At 44.7% G+C, this 25,727-nt stretch overlaps 1 protein-coding gene across 2 annotated transcripts in view; it reads right to left on the reverse strand.

The window, feature by feature from the left end:
* The window catches only part of ADAM19 (ADAM metallopeptidase domain 19), a 111,451-nt gene extending 91,648 nt beyond the window's left edge, over positions 1–19,803 (reverse strand). For both annotated transcript variants that reach the window (XM_049874216.1, XM_049874215.1), the window contains exons 1-3: positions 19,615–19,803; positions 7,759–7,844; positions 2,432–2,502 (exon numbers count right to left, since the gene is read on the reverse strand). In XM_049874216.1, the coding sequence (XP_049730173.1) occupies positions 2,432–2,502; positions 7,759–7,844; positions 19,615–19,711 (254 nt within the window). In that variant the 5' untranslated portion in view covers positions 19,712–19,803. The remainder of the gene's footprint in view (positions 1–2,431; positions 2,503–7,758; positions 7,845–19,614) is intronic.
* Between the last annotated feature and the right edge of the window lie 5,924 nt (positions 19,804–25,727).

Genomic DNA, 25,727 nt, shown 5'->3' on the forward strand with positions numbered 1-25,727 from the left:
AGAACCACATCCACGGATACTCAGAGCAGCGGACAATAGAACCACATCCATGGACGCTCAGAGCAGTGAACTACAGAACCACATGCATGGACGCTCAGAGCGGTGAACTACAGAGCCATACCCATGGACACTCAGAGCAGCAGGCTGCAGAACCACATCCTCCGATGCTCAGAGCACTGGACAATAGAACCACATCCACCGATGCTCAGGGCAGCAGGCAGTAGAACCACATCCACAGATGCTCAGAGTAACGAACAGGCAGGAGAACCACATCCACGGGCTCTCCTCTAGAAACTCCACGAGGGGCCATAAAAATCACAACAGTGGTCAATCACTCACTGTGTGCTCTCTAAGCACTTTGTGCACATTACAACCCTCACAACCACCCTCAAGAGGCTGGCGTTACTACCCTTGCTTTCTAGGCAAGGACAATGGAATACGAAGAGATTTAGCAATCTGCTCAAGGTCACACAGCTAGTATGTCGAGCTTGGATCTCTGTGACTCCAGGCCCAGGCCAGGAACACAAATGATGCTAGTTCCACCTCTCTCATAGGCTCCCTGTGTGACCTTAAATCAGTTGCTGTCCAGCCCATTCCGACTCACAGTGACCCCATGTGTGTCAGAGTAGAACTGTGCTCCATAGGGTTTTCAATGGCTGATTTTTCAAAGCAGATCAACAAGCCTTTCTTCCAAAGCACCTCTGGGTGGACCCAAAAGTCCAACCTTTCAGTTAGCAGTTGAGTGCACTAACCATTTTCACTGCAGAGGGACTCTGTGACCTTAGACAAATCCCTAGCCCTCTCTGAGTCAAAGTGTCTGCATCTCCATATGAGGGATGCATCCAATGTTTCCTAAGGTGTCTTCATGCTCTAACTTCTTACAACCTCTTACAACGGTTCCAAAGCAGGAGGGAAGGATGGGAATTCAAGTCCTGGGAACCCTGCTTGGCCAGCCCAGTTCCTACAGGATTTGCCCACGATATCAACACTATCACCTGGGCTACCCAAGGAAGCTAGAGGGTCATTTGCTCCACATGGGGCAGAACAGGACAGATTAGACTCCTGTGGCCATAAGGAACACTTAGGCTAGAGCTAGAGGGCTGGAGCCAGGAGACACTGAAGGAGGCCCTGAGAAACTGTTAAGAACAGACCCTTGAGGACCAAAGGAAGGCAGCCCCAAACCCTGTGCAAGGAGAGCCTATACTACCTGGGGACAAAGCTCGCCAGGCCTGTTTCAGGGAAGTGGGAGAAAAGGAATACATTCCTAGGCTGGCTTTACTCTCAGGAGGAGCGTAGCAAAGAGGATTGTGGTTCCCATCGTTCTGGCAGTCACATACTGGGGCAGAGGAAAGACGGAGATGAAACCCATCACGGTACGTGCTTCTTGAGTCGCCCTCTTACCAGGCTTTAGACACCACTCAACCGCCTTTGCAAATGTCTGAAAAGCCCAAATTTGGAGTAATTTACATTCTCCCTTTCCACCCCAGGCGAGCAGCCACTCTTATTCTTCTGGATATGGAAAGGTCCGTATCCATCCCTTTCTTGGCAGTGATACATTCGATTACTCATCTGCCTCCAGGGGATCTGGAGGCTGCCAAGAGGAGATGGGCAGCTCTCCAAGCCACACAGCCTTATCTGTGACGTCCGTGTGGCCAAATGAAAGTGGGACCATTGGTGGGAAATACCAAAAGGCTTCAGAGCCCCCCGCCAGCCCTCACCGGCCAAGGAAGGGGAGCTCTTCAGTGGCCATAGACTGGGAATGGCTGCAGAAGAGGCAACCGATGCAGCCATGCATGATGTCTACACACCTGCTCGATAACATGAATCAAGGTACAACGGTGCCTAACGGCAAATCAATGTGGAAATATCTCTGAGCTGGGCTGCCACCCAAGATGAATGAGGTTAGGAAGACGGAAGAACTAGGCCTGGCAAGTCAGGAGGCTCCTGCTGATGCCGTTAGTGACAGATTCTCCAATTTAGCTGACCCAGGACAGACGGAGCCGCCAGGGTCTGAGGCTCCAAATGCCAGCACACTCTGCCTGGTCTCTGTCCTCTCCGCTGTTTGCCCCTAATCTCCTTCATTTCCTGCTGTGTGCTGGGTCGGAGCTAGTAAGAGAGCAGTCAAAGTCCCCCATCCCTCCCTTAATTTCACACCTACACAGGTACACAGCCCTGTGTGCCTGCAAGGAGCTCTCAGAAGCCTTGGAAATACAGCCTAAGGAAACTTGTTAATGTTCAACAGTATTTCATAGCGAGCCAAGAGATTGTGTTTTTGCAAGATGCTCCCCACAAAAACCCAAGGAATTGCACGCTGGGGGTCACTTCGCTCGCTAACCACTTCCTTCCAAAACAACGACACCTGCGTCCGGCATTTGACCCGAGGCCAGAGAAGTTAATTGTTTTGTTTTAGACAAAGAAGGAGTCAACTTACTCATTCTTCTCCAGGTCCAGAATCAATTCTCTCCCCTCTGCCATGACCCTCAGCTCAGCTTTTGGTGGATGCTGGAAGTAACAACAAAAGAATGTCAGTTCCTATAAGGCGGGGCCGAGGTTCCCAGGAGTCAGCACAGGTCCTGACACAGTGCTCTGACATTGGTCCACAGGAAACGGATGAGCGGACGAGAAAGGGTCAATTCCATTTCCAGCTCAAACATGAAATGACCTCAATCCCAGGTAGCCAAATCCCCTCTCCCATCTGCCCTCTCCTGAAAGACAAAGAAACCCCAAGATGAAATATGGTGTGAGTGTGTGTTTGCAAGTCTGGGAAAGGGAAACATTTAAAAACATGTTCTCAGAGAACATGAGAGAGTCAGAAAGATCTGAATTCGAGTCCTGGCTCTGACACTTGTTGCTGTATGAACTTGGACAAGTTAATAAACCTCCCCTACATCTCAGTTTCCTCATTCATAAAATAGAAATAAGAATATTAGTCAACCTGATGGGGATCTTATGATACTTAAGTGGATAATGCATGCAAAGGATTTATCTCCATGCCCGGTACACAGGAAGCCTTCAATACATGTTAGCTATCATCTTATAAAATACCAAGCCAAACCCGTTGTCATCGAGTCGATTCCAACTCACAGCAACCCTATAGGACAGAGTAGAACTGCTCCATAGGGTTTCCAAGGAGCACCTGGTAGATATGAACTACCTACCTTTATGGTTTGCAGCCAAACTCTTAATCACGAAGCCACCAGGCACACCTATTCATAGTGGGTTTATTTTATTCTTCAGTTTGAATACCCCCAATCATCTCAGAGTAAGCAACTAAAAACATCTCAGATTAAGAGTTCATATGATCCATTTTACATATAAGAGAAGCTTTACTGATGGCTAAACTTGGTACACACTCAGAAGAGATCATTAAAGAAATCACACAAAGGGTTGCCAATAAACATTAAAAGCATGTTTAACATCACTGGTAACCAACCTCTGCCTCCCCAATTTTTTTTTTAAAGATACCTGTGGAAAAAAAAAAAATCAAAATGACAAAGCTTTTTTAAAACCATAAATCCTAACATAATGGAGCATCACATAAAAAGCATGCTCCCATACATTACCAGGGAGAATTTAAATTGATACAAACTCTTGGGAAAATAATTAAACAGTATGACCAAAAGTTTTAAAATATTTATACCCTTTGACCCAGTGGTAGGTATAAGACTGAAGGAAAGAAGCAGACGCTCAGGCAGTGGTTTGTACACAAGGACTCTCATTATTTATAATGAGGAAAACTTGGGAACAATCTAAATGTCCAAAAACAGGAGAATGTTTAAATCAATAATGATCTAGTCATATGACACAACTTTAGATAGCCATTAAAAATGGTGACTTTAAATAACTTTTAAATTATTGAGAAAGTGTACTTAATAAACATTAAGCAGTCTCAAAATACAACACTGTGTATTTTATATAAGTATCATAGTCATCTCTAGGCAGTGGGATCATGAGTTAATTTTATTTTCTTTTGTGTATCTTTCCACATTTTTCTAATTGTGTATATATTTTAAGAAATGGGCTTTTTATCTATTTTTACCTGTTTATTACAGAAAATTCCAAACAAATGAAAAAAGCAAGTCTCAAAATAAACTTCAATGCTTCAACAACGTTAACTTAGGGCTGTTGAACAAAAGGAAAAAATTCAAGACTGCTGCTACCCCTACAAACATATTAAAAACAGGTTAGATTCTTTGGGGTGTTTTAACTATGAGCTTTCTGACTTGAGACCAAGCAACTAAGAAACACTTTAAGTACCTTTCATTCACAAAAGCCCTTGCTATCGAGAACTGCCCCATTTAAGGTTGACCTCAAAACTTAGTTTTGGCGTGTCTGAGAAAGCGGGTCACCTGCTTTGCTACCTTTGGTTGGGGCCTGCCTCTTCCAAACACATCCCCCTTCTTCCTTGGTGCAAACCCCACTTCCTATTTGGGTTCTGGGCATTGTCGAGATCCCCCTTCTCCCTTGCTGCAAACCCCACTTCCTATTTGGGTTCTGGGCATTGTCGAGAATTTCAAGCCACCAAGGGCCCTGCTAAGATCTGACTGCCCTGACCACGGTTCTTGGGCAACGCTAGCCCTGCCATTGCCTAACTAATCCTGTTACCTCATCTTAAGAAGGGACATTTCAAACCCAGGGGGGAGAGGCAGGCGTCAAGGGAAGATGCACGCCCAATAACTTTCACTAAGGCTTCCCTGTTTCCATGGCCTGATTGAGCTCTGCTGACACCTGTTCTGGCTACTGGTTCTCTGCCACTTCACTATGGGGAGTTCAGGAGCAAGCACTCTGCCCAATCATATTAAGCATGAGGGGCACAGCCCCAAGTGGACATCTGAGAAAGACTACACAGCAACAGAGCTGTAGCAATTCCCTCATCCAAGAGGCAGGCAGCCATGCGACAGTCCACACAGAAAAAGAGCACTGACATAAATCAAAGCACAGTCAACTCTCCCACAAAGAGACACAGCTGCAACATGAGTACTAATATTTATTTTTAAGTGCGTCATTAAAAACATATCTCTTAGCAGCCATCTAAGATGCATCAGTTGGTCTCAACCCACCTGGAGCAAAGGAAAATGAAGAATACCAAAGATACAAGGTAATTATGAGCCCAAGAGACAGAAAGGACCACATAAACCAGAGACTCCATCAGCCTGAGACTAGAAGAACTAGATGGTGCCCAGCTATAACTGATGACTGCCCTGACAGGGAACACAACAGAGAACCCCTGAGGGAGCAGGAGAGCAGTGCCATGCAGACCTCACATTCTTGTAAAAAGACCAGACTTAATGGTCTGACTGAGACTAGAAGGACCCCTGAGGTCATGGTCCCCAGACCTTCTGCTAGCCCAAGACAGCAATCATTCCCATAGCCAACTCTTCAGACAGGGATTGGACTGGACTATGGGATATAAAATGATACTGGTGAAGACTGAGCTTCTTGGATCAAGTAGACACATAAGACTATGTGGGCAGCTCCTGTCTGGAGGAGAGATGAGAGGGCAGAGGGGTCCAGAAGCTGACGGAATAAACTCGAAAATGGAGAGTGGAGGGAAGGAGTGTGCTGTCTTATTGGAGGGGGGGCAATTAAGAATACATAGCAAGGTGTATATAAATTTTTGTATGAGAGACGGACTTGATTTGTAAACTTTCACTTAAAGCATAATAAAAATTAATAAAAAAATATATCTCTTTGATCTGGAAGGTGCTCAGACACTGATATTTAAAATATGCTGTTCCTTGTTTCCAGGGGACATTTCAAACAAAACAATGAAATAGCATTTTAAAGATCTGTGTAGCCTCCCCGCCCAGCTCTACTGACAAGCTTCTCTTTTGCAACACCACTCCAAGCTAGGAAGGGGCAGCATCACCTCTCCTAGGAAATGCAGGAAGCTGATCCACTGGCTAGACTTCGCCTAGGGAAGTGCTGGAGCCCTGGGTGTTGGAGTATGTGGGTGGGCACTAACCAAAAGGTTGGAGGTTCAAGTCCAACCGTAGGCACCTCAAAAGAAAGGACTGGCAATCTACTTCCAAAAAATTAGCTATTGAAAACTCTATGGAGCACAGTTCTACTCTGACACACATGGGGTTGCCATGAGTCAAAATCGACTCCATGGCAACTGGATGGTTGTTTGGTAGGGAAGGGTTAAAAATCCTTTCTCTTTAGGGCTAAATGAAATAGCTCTTCAGCTCCTTAAAAAAAAAAAAAAAACTAGGGGACTGGAAATCTGTCCAATACATCTGCATTCCCCTTACGATCTAGGACAATATTTAGTATACAGTGTGTGTTCAATTAATACTTGGTAAATGAATGAGTGAATTACATAAATGAGGGTAAAACCCTTGAGAGAGACCCAGATTCTACTTGCACTCTCTCTCTGACATTCATTCGTTCATTCAAAAAATATTTACGATGCCAGGCACCGTGTTGATTATTCCACAGAATACAATAACCCAGACAATGGATGAGAACAAAGACAGGATCTGGGTCCACATTATTTCTCAGGCCCTTCCTGAGGATGCCCACATCTGGAAGGAACAAAAAGGTCTCTATAAAAAGTATCGGATCCATTGCTTGGGCAATAATGGATAGGTTGGAATACCCAAGATCTCTAATTTTTTAAAAAATAGTCTGCTCTAGGAAGGCCATCCATTCATTGTCTAGACTTTTTCTGAATCTATTTTCAGCCTGTCCTACTTTTTGGTGAAATGAGTTCCACGCATTTAATGTCTTCTGGACAAAATGTTTACTTTTATTTGTCCTAAAACTTTCACCATGCTCCCTTAGTAAATCCAAGTTGAAGCCTTTTTGGACATGTCTGTATGACTCTAGCTATAGCCTCAAGACTTCTGGGCATTTCTCCTTCTCTCCATTTACTTTCCAGACTAAAGATCCACAATGTCTGAAGTCTGTCCTGACACAGCTCTCCTCTCTCCTACTGTAAACTTGCTCCTATGTGTTGCCCAATAAATCACAGACCTTTTGTCACTGAAGAGATCTTAGAGACCACCATCCACTTCAGATCTTACTCTTTACTCCCTGTAAGCCCTGTTTTATAAATGAGGAAACCAAAGTTCAAAAAGGGAAAGGTCACAGAGCTGGTTACCAGCACATAAAAATCACATCTTATAGTTCCTCTTCAGCTCTTTCATGTATAGAAACCAGGACCACCAAGAATATTCTAGATGCACAGGTCCACTCTGTAAGACCAGGGCAATGTTTTCTGTCTTGTTCCCAATCCCCGTGATAAAACTGGTGCATTTCCCTGGTATCCTGGCCCATTGGCCTATTGAACTTTAAGACACATTTCCCAGTACTCAATTCCCTACCCTGCCTCCTACAAATTTTTTTTTTTAATTGTTTGGATTATCATTGTTCTAAGTGCATTATCCCATCAATAAAATGAAGCCTGCATTATGTAGTGGGAAAATAACAATTACAATATTCAATCAATCCCAGCTAACAGTAGGTGATTTTGTGACACCAGCATATTTGCATTTAGCTCATGTAAGCACTGATGTGAATTTTTAGTTCCTCAGCTCACAGCACTTGGAAATACCCTAGAATTTTGTCACACAAGGAAGGAAAATCCTGTCTGAGACTTCCAAAATTGACAGAGAAGCTGGAGGAGGCCAAAAACACACTTTCTGGGATGACTGGGCCTCCAGGAAAGGTGAGTAGGTGACCTCAAGCCTCGGAGAATCAAGGCATCAACTCCCGCCTCCCAAATAGCTGAAAATGAGAGCTTCTGAGTCTTACCTCTTCTCTCATGAGGCTTTCTGCAGTCTTCCACTGAGGTATTATCAGTTCATGCTGTAGTGGGAGGCTGCCTTCCTCACTTCCTCCTGCCAATACAAGAGGCACAGCATTGGAATCCCAGACCTTCACACGCTAACTAAACCGCACATGCACTTTCTGTGACAACCACCGCCAAGTGGGCAGGACCCCATATTGGGTCTTTAGAAGACCTGCTGCATTCCAGGACAGACTCTGAGTGGCTCATTGCACCTACTATGGGCCAAGGACTCTTCTAGGTGTTAATGATACAGTGACAAACAGGGCAAACAAGATCTTTGCCCTCAGGAAGTTTATCTTCTAGAGGGGATGACAGACCATCAACCCATATTCTCAGATGCTGAGTGCCCTGAAGACGATAAAACAGAGTCATGGAATAAAGAGACACTGAGTGTGGGGGCTGGGGGTTGGTTATTTTAGACAGGATGGTCAACGAATGTGGTGTTTAACTGAGACCCAAGGGAGCAGAAGAAGGCAGCCATGCAAAGATCTGGGGAAAGAGTGCTCCAGGTAGAGGGGCCTGCAGGTGTAATGGCTCTGCCTGAGCAGAAGTGGACTTGGCCTGTTGAAGGAACAGGCAGAAGGTTGAGGTACCTGTTGTTAGCTGCCATAAAGTTGACCCTGGCTCATGCACAATGGAACAAAACACTGCCTAGTCCTGCGCCATTCCTGTGATCTACTGCAGATTGGACTGTTGTGATCCATAGGGTTTTTACTGGCTGATTTTCAGAACTACATGCCAGGCCTTCCTTCCTAGTCAGTCTTAGTCTGGACGCTCTGCTGAAAACTGTTCAGCATCATAGCAACATGTAAGCCTCCACTGACGTACAGGTGGTATCTGCACAGGAGGTGCATTGGCCAGGTATCTGGCCACAAATTCAACTGGGAGTCGAACGGGATCAACCAGTTCAATTCCCAGAATTCCACTACTGAAGTGCTAGAGTCTAGTAAATGAGAGGGAAAGTTAACAGAAGATGTGGTCAGACATACAGCCATGGGCCTGACAACACAGAGCCTTGTATACCATCAAAGGAATCAGGACTTTATCATAAATAGATTTGGAAGGCACTGGAGGTTTTAAACATGGAGCGAGTGTTGTGATCTGTATTAGGTTTTAAAAAGGTCTGCCCTGCCTGGGTGGAGAATGGCTGGGGGTGAAGGCAGGAAGGCAGGCTGGAAACTTGCAGAAGCCCAGGTGAGCAATGATAGTGACACAGACCAGAAGAGTGGACAACAGTGTCGAGGGAGGAAGTGGTGGGATTCAGGGTGTATACTGGAGGTCAAGCCCATGAGTCATGTTCCCGCTAAGCCTCTGTTTCATCTTACAAATGGAGACAATAATACCCAATTGCCCGTTCACAGCATTATTGGAAGGAGTCGATGTGAAATTGCTTCGTATACCACCAAGTGCCATTACAGTAACTCCAGCTTCGTGATGGTGAGTTTGCATTTGTATATCACCTCCTAGTTTCCAAATCACTTCCACCACCCATTTCTGCTTCATTTCTTACAACAACCCTGAGAGGTAGTAGTAAGATTCTTATTTTGCAAGAAACAGGAGGTAAACTCCAGGATAGCCTTGTTTGAGGCAGTGCAGACCTCAAACACTGGTTGAAGACCATCTTAAAACTCATTGCCATCAAGTCGATTCCAATTCATGATGACCTCATGTGTTGCAGAGTAGAACTGCGCTCCATGGTGTTTTCTTGGCTGTAATCTTGGATATAATCTACCACTCTGTCTGTCAGTTTGTCATTCTGGGGTGGCTTGTTTGTTGCTGTGATGCTGGAAGCTATATCACTGGTATATCAAATGCCAGCAAGGTCACTGACAGGTTTCAGCAGAGCATCCAGACTGAGACAGACTGGGAATAAGGATCTGGCGAAGACTGAGTCCAGCACAACTAGATGGTGCCCAGCTACCATCACTGACTGCTCTGACAAGGATCACAATAGAGGGTCCAGGACAGGGCTGGAGAAAAATGTAGAAAAAAATTCTAACTTACAAAAAAAGACCAGACTTACTGGCCTGACAGAGACTGGAGAAACCCCAAGAGTATGACCCCCGGACACCCTTTTAGCTGAGTAATGAAGTCATTCCTGAGGCTCACCCTTCAGCCAAAGATTAAAACCCCATTGTCATCAAGTCAATTCCAACTTATAGCAACCCTATAGGACAGAGTAGAACGGCCCCATAGGGTTTCCAAGGAGCGCCCAGTACTTTTGGTTAAGCAGCCATAGCTCTTAACTACTAGGCTACCAGGGTTTCCAGCCAAAGATTAGACAGGTCCATAAAAAATAAAGAGACTAAAGGGACAAACCAGCCAGGGGCAGGGACGAGAAGGCAGGAGGGAACAGAAAAAGCAGGTAATGGAGAACGCTAGGTCGAGGAGAGATTGTTGATGTGTCATGGGGTTGGCAACCAATTTCACAAAACAATATGTATATTAATTGTTTAATGAGAAACTAGTTTTCCCTGTAAGCCTTCATCTAAAGTACAATTTAAAGAAAAAAAGATGTGGTGAACACTTCTGAAAAAATTGGCCAAGTTGGCTAGTGAAAACCTTATGAATTGCAGCAGAATATTGTCTGAAATAGTGCCAGGAGACAAATCCCTCAGGTTGGACCAAAAAAACCCTTTGCCATCGAGCTGATTCCCTACAGGACAGAATAGAACTGCCCCGTGGAGTTTCCAAGGAGTGCCTGGTGGATTCGAATAGCCGACCTTTTGGTTAGCAGCCATAGCACTTAACCACTATACGACCAGAGTTTCCCATCAGGTTGGAAGGCACGCAAAATACAACTGAGAAAGAGCTGCCTCCTCAAAGCAGAGTCGACCATAATGAGGTGGATGGAGTCAAACTTTTGGGACCTTCATTTGCTGAGGTGGCATGACTCAAAATGTGAAGAAACAGCTGCAAACATCCATTAGTAATCTGAATGTGGAATGTATGAAGTATGAATCAAGAAAAGTTGGAAATCATCAAAAATGAAATGGAACCCATAAAGAACATTATCCTAGGCATTAGTGAGCTGAGATAGATTGGTATTGGCCATTGTGAATTAGACAATCATACAGTCTCTTATGCCGGGAATGACAAATTGAAGAGGAATGGGTCACGTTCATCATCAAAAAGAATATTTCAAGATCTGTCTTAAGTACAAAGCTGTCAGTGATAGGATGATATCCATATGACTACAAGGAAGACCAATTAACACAACCAAATTTACGCACCAACCACTAATGCCTAAGATGAAGAATTTGAAGATTTTTACCCACTTCTGCTGTCTGAAATTGATCGAACATGCTATCAAAATGCACGGATAATTACTAGTGATTGGAATGTGACAGTTGTAAACAAAGAAGAATTGGTAGTTAGAAAATATGGCCTTGGTGATAGAAATGACACTGGAAATCACATGATAGAATTTTGCAAGACCAACAACTTATTCATTGGAAATACTTTTTTCCAACAACATAACCACGACTATACACGTGGACTTCACTGAATAGAATACATAGAAATAAAATCAGCTACATCTCAGGAAAAAGATGATGGAAAAGCTCAATATCATCAGTCAAAACAAAGCCAAAAGCTGACTACAGAATAGACCATCAATTGCTCATATGCAAGTTCAAGATGAAGCTGAAAAAAATTAAAACAAGTCTGTCTACACGAACCAACTTAAAACTTTTGAGTATATTCCACCTGAATTTAGAGACCATCCCAAGAATAAATTTTACACGTTGAATACTAATGACTAAAGATCAGACGAGTTGTGGGATGACATCAAGGACATCATAAATGAAGAAAGCAAAAGGTCATTAAAAAGACAGAAAGAAAAAAGGACCAAAATAGATGTCAGAAGAGACTCTGAAACTTGCTCTTGAACACAGAGTAGCTAAAGCAAAAGAAGAAATGATGAAGTAAAAGAGTTGAATGGAAGACTTCAAAGAACGGCTAGAGAAGACAAAGTAAACTATTATAATGAAATGTGCAAAGACATGGAATTAGAAAACCAAAAAAGAAGAACACACTCGGCATTTCTCAGCTGAATGAACTGAAGAAAAAATTTAAGCCTCGACTTGCAATATTGAAAGATTCTATGGGCAAAAATAGGGTCGCCATGAGTCGGAATTGACTCGACAGCAACAGATATGGGCAAAAAAATTGAATGCCGCAGGAACCATCAAAAGAAGATGGAAGGAATACACAGGGTCACTGTAATTACCAAAAAGAACTGATCACCATTCAACCATTTCAGGAGGTAACATATGATCAAGAACCAATGGTACCGAAGGAAGAAGTCCAAGCTGCACTGAAGGCATTGTCGAAAAACAAGGCTCCAGGAATTGATGGAATAACAATTGAGATATTTCAACAAATGGATGCAATGCTGGAAGTACTCACTCACCTACACCAAGAAACCTAGAAGACAGCTACAGGGCCAACAGCCTGGAAAAGATCCATATTTGTGCCCATTCCAAAGAAAGGTGATCCAACAGAATGTGGAAACTATGGAACAATATCACTAATATCACATGAAAGTAAGATTATGCTGAAGATAATTAAAAAACGGTTGCAGCAGCACATTGACAGGGAATTGCCAGAAATTCAACCTGGATTCAGAAGAGGACACAGAATGAGGGATATCACTGCTGATGTCAAATGGATCTTGGCTGAAAATGGAGAATACCAGAAAGATGTTTACCTGTGTTTTATCGACTATGCCAAGGCATTCAACTGTGTTGATCATAACAAATTAGGGATAACATTGAGAAGGAAGGGAATTTCAGAACACTTACCCCTGCTCAAGAGGAACCTTTACATAGACCAAGAGGCAGTCATTCAAACAGAACAAGAGGATACTGCGTGGTTTAAAATCTGGAAAGGTTGCATCAGTGCCATGTCCTTTCACCATACTTATTCAATCTGTATGCTGAACAAATAATCCGAGAAGCTGGACCATATGAAGAATGGAGCATCAGGATTGGAGGAAGATTCATAAACAACCTGTGTTATGCAGATGACACAACCTTCCTTGCTGAAAGTGAAGAGGACTTGAAGCACTTACTGATGAAGATCAAAGACTACAGCCTTCAGTATGGGTTACACCTCAATATAAAGAAAACAAAAATCCTCACATCTGGACCAATAAGCAATATCACAATAAACGGAGAAAAGATTAAAGCTGTCAAGGATTTCATTTTACTTCAATCCACAATCAATGCTCATGGAAACACCAGTCAAGAAATCAAATGATGTATTGCCCCATTTTGATGAGTGGCGGCTGGGGTCTTAAAAGCTAGCAAGCACCATCTAAGGTACATCAATTGGTCCCAACCCACCTGGAGCAAAGGAGAATGAAGAACACTAAAGACACAAGGAAAATATTAGCCCAGGAGACAGAAAGGGCCACATAAACCAGAGACTCCATCAGCCTGAGACCAGAAGAATTAGATGGTGCCCAGCTACCACCAATGACTGCCCCAACAGGAACACAACAGAGAGGCCCTGACAGAGCAGGAGAAAAGTGGGATGCAGAACTCAAATTCTTGTAAAAAGACCAGACTTAATGGCCTGACTGAGACTGGAGGGACACCAGAAGACATGGCTCCTGTACTCTCTGTTAGCCCAGAACTAAAACCATTCCTGAAGCCAACTCTTCAGACAAAGATTGGACTGAACTATAAGACATAAAATGATACTCGTTAAGAGTGTACGTCTTAGTTCAAGCAGATGCATGAGACTAAATGGGCAGCTCCTGTCTGGAGGTAAGATGAGAAGGTAGAAAGGGACTAGAACTGGTTGAATGGACATGGGAAATCCAGGTGGAAAGGAGGAGTGTGCTGTCTTATTATAGGGAGAGAAACTAGGGTCACATAACAATGTGTGTATAAATTTTTGTATGAGAAACTAACTTGAACTGTAAACTTTCACTTACAGCACAATAAAAAAAAAAAAATCAAAAGATGTATTGGATTGGGCAAACCTGCTGCAAAAGACCTCTTTAAAGTGTTCAAAAGCAAAGATGTCACCTTGAGGACTATGCGTGTCTGACCCAAGCCATGATATTTTCAATTGCCTCATATGCATACAAAAGCTGGACAATGAATAAGGAAGACAAAAGAAGAATTGATGCCTTTGATTTATGGTGGTGGTGAAGAATATTGATCATACCATGGACTGCCAGAAGAATGAGCAAATCTGTCTTGGAAGAAGTATAGCAACAATGTTCCCTAAAGTGAGGATGGCAAGACTTAGTCTCGCTTACTTTGGACATGTTATCAGGAGGAACCAGTCCCTGGAGAAGGACGTCATGCGTGGTAGAGGGTCAATGAAAAAGAGGAAGACCCTCAACGAGACTGACTGACACAGTGGCTGTAACAACAGGCTCAAACATAGCAATGATTGTGAGGAAGGAGCAGAACTGGGCAGCATTTTGTTCTATAGTGCACAGGGTTGCTATGAGTTGGAACCAACTTGATGGCACCTAACAACAACAATCTTTATGGAAGGAGATCACCAAGCCTTTTTCCATGATGCTGCGGGGAAAGTTCGAACTGCTGAACTTTAGGTTAGTAGAGGATCCCAAGCCATTTTTGCCATCCAGGGACTACATTAGCGAAATGGTAATTTTCCAAGGCCTAGGCAATTAGTCTCCACAAGAATATGCTAAATCCATAGGACTCCTGGGGGTGTTGTTATTGTTGTTGTTAGGTGCCCTTGAGTCGGTGCTGACTCATAGCGACCCTATGCACAACAGAACAAAATACTGCCCGGTCCTGCACCATCCTTACAATCGTTGTTATCCTTCAATGCACCTCGTTGGGGGGTCTTTCTGTTTTCTGCTGACCCTGTACTTTAACAAGCATGATGTTCTTCTTCAGGGACTGATCCCTCCTGACAGCATGCCCAAAGTACGTAAGACACAGTCTTGCCATCCTTGCTTCTAAGGAGCATTCTGGTTGTACTTCTTCACCAACACCACAATTCAATAGGCATCAATTCTTCTTCGGTCTTCCTTATTCATTGTCCAGCTTTCACACACATGATGCAATTGAAAATACCATAGCTTGGGTCAGGCGCACCTTAGTCTTCAAGGTGAGATCTTTGCTTTTCAACACTTTAAAGAGGTTCTTTGCAGCAGGTTTGCCCAATGCAATGCGTCCTTTGATTCCTTAACTGCTCCTTCCATGGGCATTGATTGTGGACCCAAGCAAAATGAAATCCTTGACAACTTCAATCTTTTCTCCATTTATCATGATGTTGCTCATTGGTCCAGTTGTGAGGATTTTTGTTTTCTTTATGTTGAGGTGTAATCCATACTGAAGGCTGTGGTCTTTGATCTTCATTAGTATAAGTGCTTCAAGTCCTTTTCACTTTCAGCAAGCAAGGTTGTGTCATCTGCATAACACAGGTTGTTAATGAGTCTTCCTCCAATCCTGATGCCCCATTCTTCTTCATGTAGTCCAGCTTCTCAGATTATTTGTTCAGCATACAGATTAAATAGGCATGGTGAAGGAATACAACCCTGACGCACACTTTTCCTGACTTTAAACCAATCAGTATCCCCTTGTTCTGTCCGAACAACTGCCTCTTGATCTATGTAAAGGTTCCTCATGAGCACAATTAAGTGTTCTGGAATTCCCATTCTTCGCAGTGTTATCCATAGTTTGTTATTTATGATCCACACAGTCGAATGCCTTTGCATAGTCAATAAAACACAGGCAAACATCCTTCTGGTATTCTCTGCTTTCAGCCAGGATCCACCTGACATCAGCAATGATATCCCTCGTTTCAAGTCCTCTTCTGAATCTGGCCTGAATTTCTGGCAGTTCCTTATTGATATGCAGCCGATTTTCAATGATATTCAGCAAAATTTTGCTTGCGTGCCTGTCAGTTTGTTGTACTGTAGGGGCTTGCGTGTTGCTGTGATGCTGGAAGCTATGCTACCGATATTCAGATACCAGCAGGGTCACCCATGGAGGACTGGTTTCAGCTGAGCTTTCAGACTAAGACAGACTAGGAAGAAGAACCTGGCAGTCTAGTTCTGAAAAGAATTAGCCACTGAAAACCCTACAAATAGCAGCGGAATATTTCCTGGGGGTGGGGCTGAGGATATAGGCTCTACTCTTTCTGAACCAACAATATCAATCATGTAGAACACAATGAGCAATATAAAAAGATGGCTACAGTTGTTCTGTTAGTGATGGGATTATTATAATCTTCCTTTCCTCCTGATACAGTGTGTTCTCAATCAATATATATCCTAAAACAGTCCCACTAGACTAGCATTCATTGCATCAGATTTGGTAAAAGTCAGAAGTAGTACATTCATTTATTCACCAAATATTTTCTGAGCACTTACTATGTGCCAAGTACTATGCTATAGACAGATATTACTGATTAATGGCAGAACAAAATGCTGCCTGGTCTTGCAACATCCTCACAACTGCCAACACGTTCAAGTCCATTATTGTGGCTATTGTGCCAGTCCATCTCACTGAAGGTCTCCCTCACTTCACCCTCTACTTCACCAAACATGATGTCCTCCTCTAGCAACTGATCCCTCCTGATGACGTGTCCAAAGTGAGTCAGACGGTGTTCTGTTGTGAGCCATAAGGTTGTTCACTGGCAAATTTTCAGGACAGATCACCAGGCCTTTCTTCTTAGTCTGTCTTACTCTGGAATCTCCACTGAAACTTGTGCACCATGGGTGATCATTCTGGTATTTGAAATACCAATGGCATAGCTTCCAGCATCATAGCACACACCAAGCCACCACAGTATTACAAACTGACAGGACTATGCTGTGTGCTTCACATTCATGGGGAAACAAGACAGGCATAGTCTCTGCCCCGGTAGCACTGATAAATCAAGGTTCATTTAAGCAAAAGGGAATTATATGACATTTAATAGGATATTTAAAGGAACCAAATTACATTTATGGACACAAACACATTAAAAGGAATCTAAATGCTCAACAATAAACATGTTGTATCTTAATAAAAAAATGTTCAAAACTTGGAAATAAGGCAAAAAGCAAGCAGGATGTTCTTTTAATGTCACCTTGGAGCATTGTTTAACAGGATTATTGGATTACCTAGGGAATATACCTTTGTATGATTTTCTATTGAAAAAAAAAATTTTTTTTTTTTTTTTTACTGACTAACCTCTGTGAAGTTATGTGCTAACTGTACATTTCTGTCTGATGGAATGCAAATGTTTCAGTATGGTGATGTAAATCTTTAAGTGCTTGACTACCAGCTGGAAGCTTGGTGGTTTGAAGCCACCCATTGATAGTTTAAACCCACCCAGATGGCCTGGAAGAAAGGCCTGGCAATCTTCTTCCGAAAGGTGGCAGCCTCGAAAACCTTGAAACCTTATGAAACAGTTCTACTCTGTACATATGGGGTCACCAAGAGTCAGAATCAATTCCACACACACACACACCCTTTTAGTTCAGTAATGAAGTCACTCCCGAGGTTCACCCTTCAGCCAAAGATTACCCGACCCAGTGCCAGGGCCATAAAACAAAATGAGACTAAAGGGGCACACCAGCCCAGGGGCAAGGACCAGAAGGCAGGAGGGGACAGGAAAGCTGGTAATAGGGAACCCAAGGTCAAGAATGGAGAGTGTTGACATGTCGTGGGGTTGTTAACCAATGTCATAAAATAATGTGTACTGTTTAATAAAAAAGCTAGTTTGCTCTCTAAACCTTCATCTAAAGTACAATAAAAAATTAAATAAAAAAAAAGATAACCCAAGAGTTGTGGATTTTTTGCCCCACAGGACATTTATCACTTTTGTGTATGCCCTAGCAATCTGATTTCAATTTTTTCTCCACTGCCTGTATAACCCCTGCTCCTCAGTTGCTCCTTTGAACCATCCTACTCCTTGCCTCATTAATGAATTGAATAAGTCTTTGCCACAGGTTCACTCCATATTTGAATGGTAGTCATGTTTTTAACTTTTTGAAAATTATACTTCCAGGTTCTCTGGATAGAATTTATAGAACCATTAAAATCATGTTTTGGGGAGGATTTAATGATGCAAGAAATGCCCATAATATGAAGTGAAAAATGCAAGACACAAAACATTGCATATGGTATGGTTCCAATTTTATCAATATATATTTATAGGAACACACACAAAGGCTTGAGAGGGGAAAAAAAAAAGATCAATAGCAACTGTGGATTTGGGGATTACAGACCGTTTTATCTCTTTTACATTTTTCATTACTTTCCAGGTTTTCTACAGCAATTCCACATGACTGAGTGGTCTCCAAGGGTTTAGAACTCAGGGAGGGCGTCTGTGCTAGGATCAGTAACCGGCTTTCCTTCTTTGTTCAAGCTTTTCCCCTGCACTAAGTCCAGACAGGGTCGCTATGACAAGGAATCGACTCCACGGCACACAACAAACGCTAACTCAGGTCTCATGCTAGTCTTTGGGGGATCAGAGATGGATAAAACATGGCTCCCTACCCCTCAAGGAACCCTCCGTGCCCGGGAAAAAGACAACTTCCACGAACTCTCTGTGAGCGCCGTGTGCCTCAGTTCCTTTTTCGGTACAAGAGCTCAAAGGTCGGTTGGGTCTGTCGGCTGGAGCGCCGAGGGACAGCCAGACCTCGCGCCTGGAAGCTCCGCACCATCCGGTCGAGCAAGCCTCCCTGCTTGGCTGGAGTGCCCGGGTCGATGCCTGCCGGTGGATCGCGACCACGGGGTCCCCTTGCGCTCCGCCCCGCCCCGGCTGGGCCGGCACTCGCTTTAATTTCAAAACGCTGACAGTTGGTCCCGCAAGACAGTAGTCTGGAGTCTGCCCAGCCCGCCTGTGGCGTCGGATTCAGGGCTGAGCTTTCTCGGGTCGTAAAGACAGAGTCCGGGCACCGCCCCCCCGGACGGTTCCTTCCCCGAAATCGGCCCGGAGCCCCCGGGGGATGCGACGGGGAAGGAGAGAGTCCGGGAAAGTAGTTATGAGAAATAGGGGTATCATTCAGCATCCAAGTTGGATGCAGCGAGTCCAACCTCTTGGCTTCACAGAGGGGGAAACTAAGGCCCAAAGAACGCAGCCCTCGGGTGGAGTGCAAAGAAAGTCCTGATTTCCAGTGCCGGTGTGAACCCCAATCCTTGGCACGGCCGTGGGCAAGTCCTTTCCCTTCCCTGGGCCTCAGTTTCCCCGCCTGCAAATGAGTGTGTCGGACTATATTTCCAAAGGGGTTCCGCCAGTGCAGGGGTCGGTAGTCAACAGCAAGGAATACCCAGCGCACCGCCCCAGCCAGGGCTCCCGCCGCCTCCCAGTGCCATGCTGGGTCTGGGGCATATCCCACCTCACCAGCGTGCGCCTGGCATGGAGTATGGACCCCGGATCCCCGGGGCCCGCGCAGGTTACTCCAGGTGCTCAGGGTGATGCTGCGGTTACGCGGGTGAGAAGGTCAAGAAGGAAAGACAAAGAGAAAGAAAGAAAAATTGGGAGAGAGATTGAGAAAGAGCCAGAGATTGACAGAGAGGCGGAGTGGAGATCAGCTACCGTGAGAAAACGGAGGAGGAGAGACGGGAAGAACAGCGGAAAAGAAGCCAGAGCAGAAAAACAGAGGAAAGAGAGGGAGGGAGGCAAAACAGGGAAGGGGCCAGTTGTCTTCTGTCCAGGGTCTCCCCAACCACCACCACCACCCAGAACGCACAATGTGGAAACAAAGGCTTCGCTGGGGCCGGCTGGGGCGCAGGGGTTGCATCCCCGGCACTCAGTGCTCGCAGGGCGGCTCCCAGGGCTCAGGCCCCCAGCCCACCCGCCTCCTTCCCCCCGCGCCCACCACTTACTTCTCGTCCATCCCGGCGCCCGCACCGCCCGCGGCCGGAGCAGCGGCAGAGCGAGCACGAGCAGGCAGAGCCGGGCGGCGCCCGCGCCCCCGGGCATGGCGGCGGCGGCGGCCCGTAGCGCGCTCCGCGCTCACACACCAGCGGCCATGCCCGCCCCCCAGCCCAGCAGCCGTGCCGGCGGTGTCTGAAACCCACCGCTAGCCCTCTGTCTCCCCGCCAGGCTCCCAGCCCTCCGCCGTGACGCTCCGCCTCCATGGCCCCACCAAGGGGTGGAGGAGAGGACGCGCCAGCCTGGAGGGGGCTGGAGGGAACAGGGCGGAGCCAAGAGGACCCCTAGGGAGTAGGGCGGGTTCAGGTAAGGAGGAGCGGTGAGGGGGGGCAGGGGGCAGGGGGCGGAGGGGGGGTGGGGAGGGGAGAACCCGAGCCCAAGAGGGAAAGGGATTCACTGCGGAGCGGCCGAGGGAGGGGAGGGGAGCTCAGGCTTCTAGGAGTTAAACTGGACCACTCTCTGCACAGGGGTCATTTTACGCACGCAGTCCACATGGTGCCAGACACCTTGGGAGACAGACGACTCATCCAGCGCTATCTCCCAGAGGCCGTCAGTCTTGGCAGCAGAAGCTGAAAGAGTTAAAAAAAAAAAAAAAAGGCCAGGCACAATGAACTAAGTGCTATATGAAGTTGTTTTCTTAGCAGGACACAAATCAAGGAGCCATTCCTTCTGACTGGAGGAGGGGGTGGTGAAGACAAGGAATCCCAGAGGAGAAGGCATCTGAGCTTGGGAGGAGAAGTGGAGCACCAGGCAGAGGAAACGGCCTAGACAAACGCTGGGGTGTGAAAGCTCATGGACTGTATAGGGGAAAACCAGAAGCTGGGATGGTTGGAGTTTACGGCTTTGGAGGTAAATGAAGGCAGATGAGACCAGGAAATAATAATAATGGCTATCACTTATTGAGGGCTTAGTATCTGCTAGAAAAAGCAAATAACAGCTAAGACTGATAATGATAGCTAAGACTGATACAGCACTTACTGACAGACACTGTCCTCAGCACTTTGCATATATTAACTTATTTAATTAATCAAGGAAAAGAACCACATTTTATTGGCCTTTGATGTGTGTCAAGGGCGGAACAACTGGTCTCTATTCATCTGGAGCAACAAAGGAAGAAAGAGAGTCAGGAATAGGAGAAGGATATGGCGTATGTAACTAATTGCCTCCATGAACAACTCCCTCCTTTGCCATAAGACCAGAGCTGAATGGTGCCTGGCTGCCATTACTGAACTTGATCAAAGATTCAATAGAAGAATCCTGATCAAAAGGGGGAAAATTCAGATCAGAATTTCAAAGTCTCAAAGATTCTAGACTTTCTGGAGCCATGGAGGGTGGATGAACCCCTGAAACTATTGCCCTGAGATAATATTTAAACCTTAAACCAAAAATATCCCCTGAAGTCATCTTAAAACTGAACAATAGTTTAGCTTAACTAGAAAAAAAAGTTCTGCCTTGAGCATTGTGCTCTTTTAAGAACTGTCTATGTGTGATCGAATTGACAGCGGCAACGCTGAAGATTAGGTAGGAACGTTAGGGGCCGGTGAGTTTATGTTAATGGGAGAGGAACCACCAGGAAAAGGAGAGTGACGATGGTTGTACAACTGGAAGAATGTGATCAATGTCACTAAATTGTACGTTTAGAAATTGTTGAATTGGTCTGTGTTTTGCTGTGTATATTCTCAATAACAACAGCGAAGTAAATAAAATTTAGGGGAAAAAAAAAAAGATACTACCTGTGAATACAGTGCTCCATTAAAAAAACATCTCTATGAGACCAAAAGATCAGCAGTTACTCTAAAGCAGAGATAAGAAGATAAGAGGCAGGGAAACTAGACATCGGTAATGGAGCAACCAGAACACAATTAAAGAGCATGTTGACTCATTATGGGAAATGCAACTAATGTCACTAAACAATTTGTGCAGAAATCATCAAAAGGGAACCTAAATCGTTAGGTACACTTTCACCAAAAATACAATAAAATATTATTGTAAAAAAATATATGTGCCAAAGGACTCCACATACATTATCTCTTTTAATTTGCTCAGTAATTATGTAGGGTAGGTACTAATATCCTCATTTTAGACAGGATAAAACTAAAGCTAAGAGAGGCTAAGTAACTTGCCCAAGGTCACACAGCCAGTGTTAAAGCCTGGATTCAAACCCATACCTGTGTAACTGCAGGGCCTAGTCCAGCACACCTTGTTTTATAGATGGAGAAAATGATAATCAGAGAGATGTGACTTGCAAGAAGTGATCCCTTGGAAAGTTTTGACAAAGCCTGGTTTTTGAACCCAGGCCTTGATTTAGGAAATACTATTGGAGTCATTGGAAACCCTGGTGGTGTAGTGGTTAAGTGCTATGGCTGCTAACCAAAGGGTCGGCAGTTCAAATCCACCAGGCGCTCCTTGGAAACTCTATGGGGCAGTTCTACTCTGTCCTATAGGGTCTCTATGAGTCGGAATTGACTGGACGGCACTGGGTTTGGTTTTTGGTTTATTGGAGTTATTATTCCGTGTCCTTGAGTATAGAGAAGGTGACCCAGCTAGAGATGGACTCACAAGGACACATCAACTGGGCCCTGAGATAAAGACAATAGATAGAATAATCTTGGAAAACATCTTTTAGGGAACCTTTCACATAAGCCAGAACACAAAAGACCTTCCACTCTTATCATTTTCTGTTAGCATTTAGTGAATAGAAATTTGTTGGACCAATGAGGACCCTCCTGACTGTTGTTACTGAAACCTGTACCAATGATCGTTGCGAGGGACAATTCAAAATGTAGGATCGCAGTTTCCAGCCAATCTGTGAAAAGGTGAAGCTTTCAATGGTTTTGCCCGTTTGTAATATTAATATATACTGATGACTCTGTAACCTTTGGGCCAACATGGCTGTGGCAGCATGCTTGACCGTTCTCCCCCTTCTGTCTATTCTGTGATATTCTCAGGACTTGGGCAGACATGGCTGTGGTAGCATCCTTGTCCGTTTTCCCATTCTTGTTTATTATGTAATATTCTCTGGACTTGGGCAGACATGGCTGTAGCAGCATGCTTGTCCGTTTTCCCATTCTTGTTTATTATGTAATATTCTCTGGACTTGGGCAGACATGGTGTGGCAGCATGCTTGTCCGTTTTCCCATTCTTGTTTATTGTGTAATATCCTCTGGACTCAGGTAGACATGGCTGAGGCAGCATGCTTGTCCATTTTCCCATTTTTGCCTATTCTGTAATATTCCTTGGACTCGGGCAGACGTGGCTACAGTAGCATGCTTGTCCATTTTCCCATTTTTGCCTATTCTGTAATATTCCTTGGACTCGGGCAGACGTGGCTGCAGCAGCATGCTTGTCCGTTTTCCCACCTTTGTCTGTTCTGTAATATTTCCTTGGACTTGGGCAGACATTAGCTCTGGCAGCATGCTTGTCTGCTTCCCACTTTTGTCTTTTTGAATATATGCCAAATAAAACTTTCTTTTTGCCTTACTAAACTGTGATTCTTTTCCCCTACAACAGCCTCCAGACCTTTTATCATCCGTTCCTTTCACTGAACCTCTTTCTTCAAACCCAAGTTTACCCAACTAAAAACGGCACTCCTGGAGATGAAAGGTGGACCTGTCAAAACCATTGGGCACTTATGGGGGAAATAAAAGATGTGATTCTTGCCATTGGTGTGTTTAAGGATTGCAGCCTGGGAGCCATGAGAATAGAATTCTACTCCCATCTTTCTTTCCAACTGGCTCTGTGACCTTGGGTAAGTCACTTCTCCTTTCTTAGTTTCTGATGAATGAAATGGTAATGATAATGGCTGCCCCAAGCCATCTCACCCAGGATCTGTGGGAATATGTTGAGATTATGGCAGTGAAAGTACTGTGCCAAGTATTTCTAGAATCTGCAGACACAGAGATGACTGAGACAGGGTCTCCACTATAACAGCTAGGTTAAGGGATAGGGGACTGAAAGACAGAAGGGCATAGGAACTGACAAGAAGTTGATGGCCAATTACATAGTGTCATTAAGTTTCTTGAATGGTGACTTGGGTCCTTTGTTTTCTCAACACCCTGAGTAATGGATAATAATAACAATCACTACCATGTATTGAGTCCCTTGACTTGTACCAACAACAGTGCCAATATTACATCATTTAATGCCATTACTTCATTAATTCCATGAGGGGGTAATATTAGTTCAAACCATATAGAATTGCTCATTCTGTAGGTCAGTGACCAAACAGTGTTGATTTAATCTGGTTCAGCCAAATGCAGAGAGTATGGCCCCCGGACACCCTTTTAACTCAGTACTGAAGTCACTCCTGAGATTCATCCTTCAGTCAAAGATTAGACAGACCCATAAAACAAAATGAGACTAAATGGGCACACAAACCCAGGGGCAAGGATGAGAAGGCAGGAGGGGACAGGAAAGCTGGTAATGGGAAACCCAAGGTTGAGGAGGGGAGAGCGTTGACATGCCATGGGGTTGGCAACCAATGTCACAAAACAATCTGTGTGTTGTTTAATGAGAAACTAATTTGCTCTGTAAACCTTCAACTAAAGCACAATTTAAAAAAAGTAAAAAATACGGTTCGGCCAAACAATAATAGTTACAATTGATTAGACAAGGTGTGTGCCTGGTGTCTTATCTCATTTTATACTTAGGACATCCTTCTGCAGTAGACTGTGGTGGTTTTTAGCTGCCAGTTCTGCACAATCCCCGTGATCTGTAGTGGATCAGATCGTTGTGATCTATATAGTTGATTTTCAGAAGTAGATTGCAAGGCCTTTTTCTCTAGTCTGTCTTAGCCTGGAACCTCCACTGAAAGCTGCTCAGCGTCATAGCAACACACACGCCTCCACTGACAGATGGGTGGTGGCTGAGCATGGGGTGCATTGGCTGGGAATAGAATCTGGGTCTGTGGCATAGAAGGCAAGAATTCTGCCAATGAACCACCACTGCCCCCTCTGCAGTAGGTCTGTATTACTGATATTCCTACTTTATTGATAAGGCAGCTGAGGCTGGAGATGGCATAGGAGAGTGAAGAGTAACTTGTGCACATTGGTACAGAAGCTACCCTGCTAGAGACAAAGCCTGGATTCAAACCAAAATGTAACTCCAAAGCCACTGTCTATAACCACTATGCTACTCAGATAGTGGAAGCCCTGGTGGCATAGTGGTTAAGCTAACTAAAAGGTCGGCAGTTCGAATCTACCAGGCACTCCTTGGAAGCTCCATAGGACAGTTCTACTTAGTGTTCTATGTCGTTGGAATCGACTCAAGGGCGACGAGTTTGGTTGGTTTGGTTTACTCAGATAGTACCACAGATGAGTAAACGGGAGGCTTGGAGAGGAGCAGTGACTTGCCTGAGGTGGCTGTGGGCTCTACTATGCCCAAGATTCACCAGGCATTTCAGTTTCAAACTCCCTGCCAGCCAAATCCCCACCCCACCCCCTTTTTTTAATCACTTCATTGTCACTCATTTAAACAGGTGAATTCGGCCCACCCTCAGAAGCACTTATATTCGGGTGGTGCTCCTCAGCTGGCAGAACAGCCAGGACAGAGGCACCTATACCTGCTTGCATCCACTTGACCCCAAAAGAAATATTTTTAACGGAGATAATGATGCAACATATATCCAAGGAGCCTGCTTCTTTCAGCTGCTTCCCTTCTGCAGCTACCAGCAGCCCTCCCCCAGGCGTTTTCCTTTCCTGATAAAGCCTGCAGGCACCTCGTTGGGATTCAGAGATTCCGCCAACCTCGTTCAGAGCTAGGCAGTTTGTCGAGAAGTTTCACGTGCATTATCTTATTTGATCCTTTCAAAAAGCCCTGTGAGCTGGATGTTAGTGATCCCGTTTCCCAGAGGAGGAAATTGGTGTTCTAGGAGGAGAAGCGACTTCACCAAGGTGACACAGCCAGGACGCAATCCCAAGGGAAAGAGTAAAAAAGAGAAATAAAGGCAGAATCCCCCAGTGGGTGTGTTAGCCTACGGTGGGTTGGGGTGGTGGTGGTGGTGATCTCAGAGCAGTAACGTTTTGCAGTCACAGCCACACCTCGTCTGGAACCTCCACTCAAAGCT

Source organism: Elephas maximus, chromosome 2, assembly GCF_024166365.1.
Source record: "Elephas maximus indicus isolate mEleMax1 chromosome 2, mEleMax1 primary haplotype, whole genome shotgun sequence".
Classification (NCBI taxonomy): domain Eukaryota; kingdom Metazoa; phylum Chordata; class Mammalia; order Proboscidea; family Elephantidae; genus Elephas; species Elephas maximus.